We start from the raw sequence: 11,117 nt of genomic DNA, 5'->3' as shown, positions 1-11,117 counted from the left end.
ATCTCATCATCTTCCATAGGTTCAAATCCTCTTGTCCGCCAATACTTAGTATGTTTCGTTTCTTCTGGGGAAAAGAGCATCGTTGCAGATTACGTGGCTTTGGATTTTAAAAAGTAGGCTTGGGTTTAAGTTCTGATTCTGCCATGTACTGACTATGTGAATTTGGGGGACTTACTGAATTTCCCAGAGCTCACTCAGTTTCCTCATCAATCAACGGTAATAGCCACTTTGCTGTTTTGCCGCAAGGCTTCAACGAGCTCCTGCATGCCCAGGGTCCTTTCACAGTGGTTACCCAATATATCTCAGCTCCCTCGGGCACTGAATATTATGGGGGCTAAAGGAGAGAATCCTGTCCTCCCTCCCAACTGAAAGCCAAGATGGTTTTGGCTTATTTAAGCATGAAATCATCAGTGTGCCCCATTCACCAGCGTCTTGTACCCTAGGGAACTGATACGAAGGAATCAGCATCTGTAGCAACTGCCTCTGACCAAGTGGCTACAGCTCCCCACACAGGAGCCGGGGCTGGCGAAGTGCTGCTGCCCTCAATGGAAGTTCTGGGAATTCACGCTGTTGGTGCGGCAGACCTCAGCCTCCACCGGCTTGGCAGCCTCTGTGTTGAACTTGGGAATCAGCCACGATCTGAGTTCTAGCCTTAAGTGAGAGTAGCTTCAGAGTGTCAGGCGCCTGTCTTTGGGGAAATAGGATTTCCTCTTGTGGGTGTGGAGTGTCAGTTTCTGGCTTTAATAAATTCAGCGTACGTGAAGCTACACCGTCCTCCAATTTATACCTATTGTCTCCAAGTAATTAGCACCTTCCTTCATTCTCAGAGCTGACCCACTTCAGATGATAATAGATTATATGGTCACAACTATACCCACAGAAATGCAAGTGAAGAAGCAAGGTGGCTGGGTGTGATTCAGGGGCCATGAAAAAATTTAAAAAATAAAAGGCTTTAGGGAATTAAAAATTGATTTTCAACACTGAGGAACTAGAGCTGTCAGCATATGAAAGTTTGAGTGCCTGTGCGTGTGTGTGTGTATGCACAGGGGAGAGGAAAAAGCAGTGGTGTGCGGGGAGATGTTTAACAACCGGCGCTCAGGGTGGCAGGGCCCTGATTTGTGATGTTTTCTGATTTCCATGGCGTAAATACTCCAATCACGGATGATTTCACGCTACAAAGGTGATGTCTCTGTACACAGGAGTAGGAAAGAGATGTGCACAATAAGCTGGCTCCCACACACCAGTGGAAAAAGGAAACTTTAACGTGAACTTTGAATACTTTTGTGATGTTTTGCTTTTTACAGTATTTATGTATAACTTTTGTAATAATACTGCATATGTCATCTATGTATGTGAGATATATATACACACACACATGAGACATATACACACACACAAACTTATGCATATCTGTGTGAGGATTAGTCCTAATAGTTTTCCTAAATTTGTCAGTAAATCTGAGTGAATGCACGTGACTGCGTGACACATTGAGGGCCTCTCATAAATCAGGCTGCTGCTGCGGCGTTTCATGACTAACAGGACAGTTGCCACGATTTCCCTTGCTGGCCCACATATGCTACCTAAAACATCTGGCCTTCAGTATTGAGACAGAAGCTGAATGGAAAATGTGAAAATGCTCTGAGGGTTGGAGCATGAAGTGAGATCTAACCTCAGGCAAAGAGAAAAAAGAGGTTCAAGTTCAAGCAATGAGAGAACACAACGGGAGAACAGAAAGTGTAAAGTTGCTGTTTACCGACTTTGCTGTCTACACGGAAGTGTGTCCGGTAGCTCCTTACAAGAGTGGGAGGGGAGTGGGGAAGAAACAGTCTGTACTTTCGTTTATTGATGCAGCGTTTGCTGGTCACACTGCAACTTGATACAAACAGCCCGGCAGAGAGTAGGGCCCTGACTCTTGTTCTCATCAATGTAAACACAACATTAACATTGAAGATTCAAGAAAATGGCTAAAAAGTCCAGTGTCCCTTCAATCTGTGTAACGGTAAAGGTGCTGGCCTACCCTTGGATGGGTCCCCAAGGGAGCCTGAGGTCATGACCTCGTCCCAGCTGCAGCGGAGTGGACGTGTGAACACAGTGGAGCCCAACACATTCTTCCCTAAGTTCTCCAAACGGGCTTGTGAATCTTCAGGACTGGGCTCGAGTGAATTACGAAAGTTCTTCTAAAGGCCTGAGAGGTTCGTACCTTTCGCGTGCATGGAAACCATCCCTTTAAAGCCCTGTCCCCATTGAATCAGTCACTGCCAATAGAAAACGTGACTGGTTGTAAAACAGCTGGTCTCTGTACTTCCACAGTCCCCATCGTAGCCCCTGGATTCTGGAAAGTAGGGAATTCAAGGTCATGGGGCCTCGGTGACCATCCCGAAGAAGGCGACCCGCGTCAATGTTGGCCGCAGACTCCCGTCCTCCTTGCTGGGCCACTGCTGATAGAGGGATGGCAGCTAAGCAGCTGCTTCTCCTTCAGAGCCTTAAAGGATCGGGTTTTCTAGCTGGGATTCCCAGACCCAAAATAAACAAATAAACAAAATCCCCCAAAACAAAACAAGAGTGACCTTGAGGATAAAGAACCGGGCAATCCCCACCCCTAGGTCCTGCCGAGTACAGTGTCCCCACTGGGTTTTCCCAAACAGTTCTGATCACTGGTGTGCCCTCCTTTTGGATACCCCGTTGAACTGCAGGGCGAAGAAGAAAGTCTTCTCTGATGAAGAGACACTTTTGCTTTTATTTCCTTGGATGGCTAACCCCTACACCCTGCCTTCTCTTTTTTTTTTTAAAAAAAAAAGCCATGAGAATATCCTAAAGACCTGCCTGGTGGTGTGCCTTTGCGGAAGGATAACCCCCTTGCTCCCTCTCACCCTCTGTGTCCCGTTCTTGGAGAGACCACATAGGTGGGCTGTTTTCCCACGCTCTGGGAGTGATGGGTCATGGGCCAGAGAGGGACTGGTCGGATCCTTGTCCCAGATCTCCGTAGTGAGGGCAGCTTTGTTGGGCCAAAGAGACAAATAAAAACAAACCAAAAAAAGCGGTGCTCAATTTGAGTTTGAAGGCTGGGCCCCACACAGCAAGTGGCTCTCCCCCTTGTAGAACGTCTCTCCCTTGTGATGGGCTTCTTGGTGCTAGCTGTTGTTCTCGGCCGTGAGATATTTGAGGGCGGCAAAGCCGTAGCGGCGGGACATGTCCTGCTGAAACTCCTCCTTCAGGGTTTTGAGACAGATGCGGTATTGCTTGTTGGACCGGAACTTGGTGATGTCGAAGCTAGGGGCGTGAGGCATGTGGATCATGTATGCGTTGGGCAGCACGATGAATTCATACTCCTGGAAGCAGACAAGAGCAGTGTGAGACCTGCAGAGCCCCCAGCGATGTGTGATGAACACCCAAGCGGATGGCCTCCTGACCAAGCGAAGGAATAAGTGGTGAATGACACCAGGAAGCAGGGCAGCACCACCATGTGGACGGGAGCAGTTCAGGGCTGTCTCCACGACCTTGGACACATTACCTGGCTTCTCTGAGCCTTAGTTTTCCCATCTGTAAAGTGAAAGTAATAATACCCACCTTGAGAGACGACCAGTAATGTAGGGACAGTGCTGGGCAGAGCTTATGGCCCATAAAACGTTCCTGATTAAGTGTGAGTACACACCCACATGTTTGCTCTAGAATGACACAAGCCACAGGAGACTCTCTTGCTCGATTAAGTGATGTCTGCTCATGTGACTTCTCATAGGGTTTGATGAGATTTAACAGTCTCGTCAGATTAGTACAAAAGAGGGAACAAAAAAGGAATGAGGAAAAAGATGCTCCACTGGACGGAAGCTCATCAAGAACTAAATTCTCAAAAACAAAACAGAAAAACCCCAACAAAAAACAAACAAAGGGCTTCCCTGGTGGCGCAGTGGTTGGAGTCCACCTGCCGATGCAGGGGACACGGGTTTGTGCCCCGGTCTGGGAAGATCCCACGTGCCACGGAGCTGCTGGGCCCGTGAGCCATGGCCGCTGAGCCTGTGCGTCCGGAGCCTGTGCTCCGCAACAGGAGAGGCCACAACAGTGAGAGGCCTGCGTACCAAAAAAAAAAAAAAAAAAAACACACCAAACTTCTCACCCACGCAGCCTTACTACGAATCATCGTATGGTATTCTCCACTTTGCAGAATATAGATAGGAACTCAGATAAAAAATAAAATGCCTCTAAATAGCTAAAACAGGTGACATAAATTCGGGATGTGTAACTCAAAGGAGAACCAGCACAGCTGCACTCAGAATTACAATCTCTGACTTTAGATAGAATGTCTGATAAGCTTTGGTCATCTAGTTTCCCAGCCCAGAGCAGATCAGAATAAACTCAAAGGGAAACGTCAAGATGGGGAAGGGTAGCTGTTCCACGTGGAGGAATACTGACAGCAGCCAGAAATGACAGTTGATGGTGAGGAAGGAGTGAGAAAAACCATAAAAAGAAAATGCAAGAACTCCCGGAGTTTAGCTGTCTGGGATTTTTCACGTGGGGACAAACAGCCCTACTGATCCCAACAGCTCCTACAGGTGTGGCTGGATTACCTGTCAGGTGTGTACTCATTACCTCCCTAAATCACTAGAAAGAGTAAAATTACGTTTGGCAGAGCAAGGAAAATATGCAACAAATTTTCAAGAGTTCTGTCAAAATCGTCTAAAACAAAGCCCAGGTCTCAGTGCTGGAAAAATTAACTTTATTGAACCAGTTCACCTCACCACACTGCCGGATGCACGAATATTACAACATTTCTTTCAAGCAGAAGCTGAGGCAGACTAAGCATTTCTGTCTGTGAGCAGCACTGGACCACCTCCAAGACTGAAAAAATGGACTAAAGGTCGTGCTCTCCGTTGTTAAATATGGACACCATCCCATAACCTTCTATCTACATCAGTGGTTTGCAACCCTAGAGGTTTATTCAAATCACCTGGGACTGTTCTCAAACACACTGGAACTGTTGGAAAGTTCTCCAGGTGACTCAGGGCAGCCGGCACTGAGTATCCATTGCTTTTTCTGAATTCAGGATGTTCCTGTTGAGAAATCTTTACACTGTGTTCCAAGAGGAGGTGCCTTGGAGAATAGCATACAGAGAGACCAAAGGGTGGGGTTGAGGGGCGTAAGCATCCTTCTCCAAACTGAACCAGAATAGCTTTGCTTTTGTTTGTTTGACACAGGGGTTGCCAAGCTGTGGTGTGTCTGGCCGGCTGCATGTTCTTTAATAAATAAAGTTTTATTGGAACACAGCCACGTCCATTCTTTAGATACTGTCTACAACTGAACGACAATAGCAGAACTGAGTAGTTGAAAAAGAAACTTGCAGGCCCCACAAAGCCTCCCAAATTTACTATCTGGTTCTTTGGAGAAAAGCTTTGCAGACCCCTGGTTTAACCTATTAGAATTCTGCGGAGATTTCTTTTGAAGTAGGTGCTCAGTTAAGTATTAGTTGAATGAATGAGAAGGTTTCATGATTAAATACAGCCTGAACATCATCACTCTTTTAGTTACAGGGTAGAATAAATAGCTGCTTCTCAGCTGCATGCTTTGTGTCATTTATACCGAACTGCTAGAATGCTTTGTGTCAGTTACATGACTCACAGGCTGAGTGATGAATGGTCATCATTTGCTTGTCTTCGTCACTGGGTTGAATGAGGATGAGGGGGTGAAGTGGTTTGTCACAGGACACTCACATGTGCCTGAGTCCTGGCTGGGAACCCAACTGTCTGTCACCCAAGGGAGAAGAAAGAGAAAAGTTTTGGGAATCAACAGCCCTGAGAATGAGTACTGTCATGTTCTCACTCTAGATCCCTGAACACGCTGCGTTCCTTCTCTGGTCCCTGCGTATTATCTCCAAGGCCCTTCCAGCTTTAAGATCCAGGCCTCCCCTTTCCCCACAGCACCGGGTCCATAACGTCCCACTCTTCTCACCTGGGCATCCAGTTCCATGATGTGAGCCACCTTGTTCCAGCCAAAGCCCACAAACCTCCGGTCGTACTCAGGGCAGTCCCGTCTCACGACAACATACGGCTCAAAATCGGCCTCCCACTCAACCCGGTAAGGCGTGGTGGCGGTCCGCCACTTGGCAAAGTTTGTGGGTGCGTGGCCTTTAGTCCAGACGTGGTACCTGGGACACATGGAGAAAAGCCACTGAGTGGAGGGAAGGAAGCTCAGCTTTCCAAATGCTGCTGGTTTGGAGGACGAAGAGCTACATGCTGATATAGTCCTTGTTGTGGGTTGCATTTTGTCCCCCACCCCCCGCCAAAAGCTATGTTCAAGCCCTAACCCCTAGTACCGGAGAATGTGACCTATTTGGAAAGAAGGTCTTTGCACATGTATCAAGTTAAGAAGAGGTCGCAGTGGATTATTGCAGGGTCTAATCCAAAGGCTGGTGTCCTTATAAGAGGAAATTTTGGATACGGAGATACACAGGAAGAATGCCATGTGAAGATGAGAGCAAAAATTGAAGTGATAGACCTGCAAGCCAAGGAACGCCAAGGATTGCTGGCAACCACCAGAAGCTGGAAAGAGGTACAAAAGAAGTCTTCCCTAGAGCCTTTGGAGGAAGCCAGGAACCACCATCACCTTGAGTTTGGACTTCTGGCTTGCAGAATGGTGAGAATAACTTTCTGTCACTTTAAGCCACCCAGTTTGTAGTACCTTGTTACAGCAACGAATACAGTCCACTATCTACATCCTTTACTAATGAAGAGGCTATCACTGTGAAAGGGTACATGACTTTCTGGAGTGCTCTCTGTTGTTTATGTGGAACTGCATGTTAGTCTGTAATAGGGTCATTCCTACCAGGGACCCTTGTGGAAGGCAGAAGACTCTCTTCTGGGTGACCCTGCCCTCGTATAATGTTCTCCCTCTTGAGGCAGAACCTGTGACTATGGTATCACCTCTGTGATTATGCTATATTATAGGGCAAAAGGGATTTAGTATATGTAATTATGGTCACTAATCAGTTGACTTTAGATTAATTACAAGGGAGATTATGGGGGGTGGGCCTGACTTAATCATGTGAACCTTTAAATCTGAGTCTGGAAGAAAGCAAAAAGCCATGCGTGAGATGCCTATGGGGGCCACATGGCAGTCCTACAATGACAAGGAAAGGAATCCTGCCAACGACCAGTGAGCCTGGAGGAGAACCACACGCTCCAGGGACAACTGCAGCCTTGCCCACGCTTTGATTTCAGCCAAACGAAACCCGAAGCAGAGAATCCAGCCATTCCATGCTTGGACCTCTGACCCTCAGAGACTGTGAGATAATAAATTTGTATTGTTTTGAGCTTCGAAACTTGTGGTAGTTTGTTATATAGCAATAAAAATGAATACAACCATGCAACAATAATGATAAGAAGCCAGTATTTAGTAAACACTTACTCTATACTGGTTATATTGTACATGCTAGACCTATAGTTTTAAATTCTTATTACGTGCCCAGTGTCAAGTTACAAATAGCTGTGGCGGAGTTGAGATTCAAACCTAGGCAGCCTGGCTCAAGGGCCAGGACCTTTAACCACGATGCTGGGTTACCTCTCTTATATGTCACTGTCACCACACTCTCTGGCCTATATCTAGAGCAAGTAGTCAATGGCTGTGCACTAAGTTGAGCAGATTAATGAATGAATGAGCACTCTAAAAACTTGAGAGGTACCTGAGACAGAAGCCAGTTAGTGGGGCAGGAATGTGCCTCTGGACGCTCCAAAGAGATGGCAGGAGGCTGATGCTCTAGTGAAACAGCAGATGGGGCCCAAGAAAAAGAACATTCTAGAAAGAAAAGCTTCAGAAAATGCCCCAAGAAACCTACTGTCAGACCAGTAGACAGTGGTCTCCAGGAGTTGCTTTCTGAGACCATCCTCAGCCTCCAAACATAGTGACGAGAGAGATTTCCTGGGTACACCTTGTGGGATGTTGCTTAGAGGAGATGCGGGGCACTCTGCTTTGAGCAGAGGTTCTCCAACGTGAGTGCGTATCAGAATGCCCTGGAGGACTATTTTCTAACAGATATCTGGGTTCCACCCCCAGAGTTTCTGATCCAGTAGGTCTGGGGTGAGGCTTCAGACCTGGCATTTCTAACAAGCTCCCAGGGGATGCTGTTGCTAGTGGCCCAGGGACCACACTCAGAACCGCTGCCCTGGAGGATGGATGTGTAGGTGTGTGGGTGATTTCTCATTCCAGGTGCAGTGCGGAGTAGGTTTCAGCTGTTCATCATTTGGAGGGAAGGTGACAAAAGCAATTTCTCGGAGGGAAGGTCTGTAATTTAGCACTTGGCATGGTGGCTTGCAAGCTGTGGGCCAGAGCAGCAATCGCGGACACAGCAGGCCAAACCCCAGCTCTCAGGCCCACGGACTTGGCCTTGAAATGAGTTCTTAGGTAATCTGGGGATGGAGAAGGAAGGAAGGAGGTCTTGAAAATTTGCTGATGGTCAGCCATTAGGCTGTGGCATCTAGAGTCTCTCTTTTTGCATGCATCTTCAAACACTGAAAGTGAAAAAATTCAGGACTTGATCAGTGGTCTGATGGTACTTCGGTTAAGAGCACAGGCTCTGTAGTTCCCCAGAGCTGGGCTGAATCCAGGCTCTGTCACGTACTGGCCGTGTGGCCTGGCAAGTTATGTAGCCTCTCAGAGCCTCGGTTTCTTTATCTGTAAAATGGGGACAACATATCTGCCTCATGGATTTGTTGTGAGGATTAAAGGAGCTGATCACAGTGCCTGGCACTCAATAAATGGTAGTTATTGTTTTTTTTCCAAAAAGAAAGGATTGGTTGGTGGGGTATTAACTCTTTGAGGCTACTTTCCAGAATTCTGGAGGGAGGAAGAAGGCTGGAGTTTGAGTCCTGGCTCCCCCAGGACCCCTGCACTCCTCAGTTCCTTTATCTGTATAAAAGGTGAAAAGGGAGCATCTCTGAATTGTTGCATGAATAACCTACCTGATAAAATTATTTCACAAAATAATGTTTGAGAAAACCTTCCAGAAACTTCTAGTGACTTAATAGTGATATGAAAACCTAAGTTATTATGATCTTTCCAATAAAATTCAGATTGCCTAGAAATGTATGTTCTTTAGCTCAAAGGAAGTGTTGGGCATTCTTACACGGTTCAAAAGGGAGGTCTCTCTTTAAAACGGAAGCAGAAGGAGGGTGCAGCTCTCTCTTTCTTCCAACTGCTCTGTCAAGAGACCGAGCACGATTCCTACTCCCCCGCCCAGGGGCGCTACCCTTAATGCTGTAGTCTGTCCCCTGCAGACAGAAGCCATCGGCACCTGTGCTATCCTGCAGACTCTCTGGGCCCTTTGGACAGGTGGAAGGGTAGCTCTTCTGCAATGTTCCTGCAGGACTTAGGGTACTAGGAAATCAGGGAAATGAAAGGTTTGTTCGAAACTGTCACTCGGGCAACAGGAAAGTCAGCTGCCACATCTGTTGTGTCCAACCTTGGAGTCACCTTGATGACTTGAGTGGTTGAAGCTACTGCTGCCCATCCCAGGCCCGAGGACCTCGGAGAACAGACCACCCACAAGAAAAAGGGAGACGGCCTCCACGGCACTAACGCGACGAAACACGCTTACCAAATGACTGAATGGACAAACAAACCAAGACAGGAATCAGAGCCGGGAGACGGGAGCAGAACTTAAACTGAGTAAAGTAGGAAAAGAAATAAGCTAACTGCCCTGCCCAGCGTTCCTGTCCTTGCATGTGGACACACAGGTCGATCACACGTGTACAAAAAGCGCATGGCACGTGGGAAGAGAAAACACTCCAAGCACACAGTGTGGGGCCAGCGGTGCTTTTCTTTGGCCTTAAAATGGTCTAATGCCACGACAACTGTCTGGGCCAGCAGCTCTGGCGCCTGGGTTCCCAGGAGCGAGAAGGCCTTCAGGCTCCCCCTCCCCCAGGAGGTGGCAGTGAGGGCCACTCACCTGAACGTGAAGAGGGTCCCCATGTCCAGCATCGACAGCAACTCTGCCTTCGACTTGGGGAAGGAGAGCCGGTAGCGCAGCGTCTCGAACGCAGGGACTATCGTCACCTTCTTGGTGTTGGCAAGGTCGAGCTGGATGACAGACTTCCTGGAGAGTGGGCAGGAAGAGAGACAGGGTCCCTGTGATGCCAGGCAGAGGCCTTCCCCACGGGACGGAGTGGAGGTGGTTGGCACAGGGAGGGGTCAGCCTCTCGGGTTAAAGATGGGGGATCCGAGGCCCGGGGAGGCCAGGTAGCTGGTCCAGCGCCACTCGGGAGCCCTGCTGTCTCTGGACCAGAGAGCGGAGTCTTCCTGGAGAGTGAACAGAGAGGCTGGGGGCCCTCCCTCACTTTCATAGTGTGTGCCCCTGTCAGAGACGAGTGCAAAAGCCAAGCGTCCGGGACGCACAGGGTTTGGAGATCTGCCCACCTGCTGGGTCCGCTGGGTCGGCCACACGCTCCCAGCGCACCACTGGCCACGGGAGAGCTGGACATAAAGCTAATGAGGTATCACCAACTTGGGCATCTGTGGGTCCCGTCTCTGTGACTCTTCCATCCTTTCCCTCCTTCAGACCCTGAGCCTTCAAAATGGCCAGACACACCCCACGCAGCCAGCAGCCAATGCGCCAGAGCTCTGCTATCCCTCCTCCTCTCATTCACTCCTGGCCTTTGAGCCTGGCCTTCTGCTCCTCAGACCCATGTCCTGCCTTATGGATTTATCTGCCATGGCCCAGCTCTGTGGCCAACCTTTGAAAGAGAGAAAGGCCCAGAAAGGTCACAGTGCACGAGGCCTGTAATGGACACAGGCAGGATTTGAATCCTGGCTCTGCCGCTTTAGGAGTCTTGCCACATCGTACAAGGGATTTAGCTTCTCACGACCTCAGGTTCCTCCCTAAGATGGGGCAATAATATCTCGCCCCTGAGGTGCTGTGGAGACCGGACAAGGTAACAGAAATACTAGTACTGTTTGGTACACCTGGCACGTGGCAGGCTGGAAGCGACAAATGGTCCCTATTACACTGCGGTGCTGTCCTATTCCCTGGCTTCACCTTCCAGCATCTCTTTGGCCGTGGCTTTGATACTTCATGCGGGCTCCCTGCTCAGACCACTGACCCTCAGGTCTCAGGCCAGCCTGGGCCATCTGCCCGT

At 48.6% G+C, this 11,117-nt stretch overlaps 1 protein-coding gene across 1 annotated transcript in view; it reads right to left on the bottom strand.

Moving 5' to 3' along the window:
• Window positions 1-1,732: 1,732 nt before the first annotated feature.
• LARGE1 (LARGE xylosyl- and glucuronyltransferase 1) overlaps window positions 1,733-11,117 on the bottom strand; it is a 589,914-nt gene continuing 580,529 nt past the window's right edge. Inside the window, 4 exon segments of the mRNA XM_060165047.1 lie at window positions 1,733-3,144; window positions 3,147-3,329; window positions 5,941-6,136; window positions 9,932-10,078. Of these exon segments, the coding sequence (XP_060021030.1) occupies window positions 2,938-3,144; window positions 3,147-3,329; window positions 5,941-6,136; window positions 9,932-10,078 (733 nt within the window). The 3' untranslated portion in view covers window positions 1,733-2,937.

Source organism: Lagenorhynchus albirostris, chromosome 11, assembly GCF_949774975.1.
Source record: "Lagenorhynchus albirostris chromosome 11, mLagAlb1.1, whole genome shotgun sequence".
Classification (NCBI taxonomy): Eukaryota; Metazoa; Chordata; class Mammalia; order Artiodactyla; family Delphinidae; genus Lagenorhynchus; species Lagenorhynchus albirostris.
The sequence above is the reverse complement of the archived record's forward strand: the minus strand, read 5'-3'. Positions and strand labels throughout refer to the sequence as shown.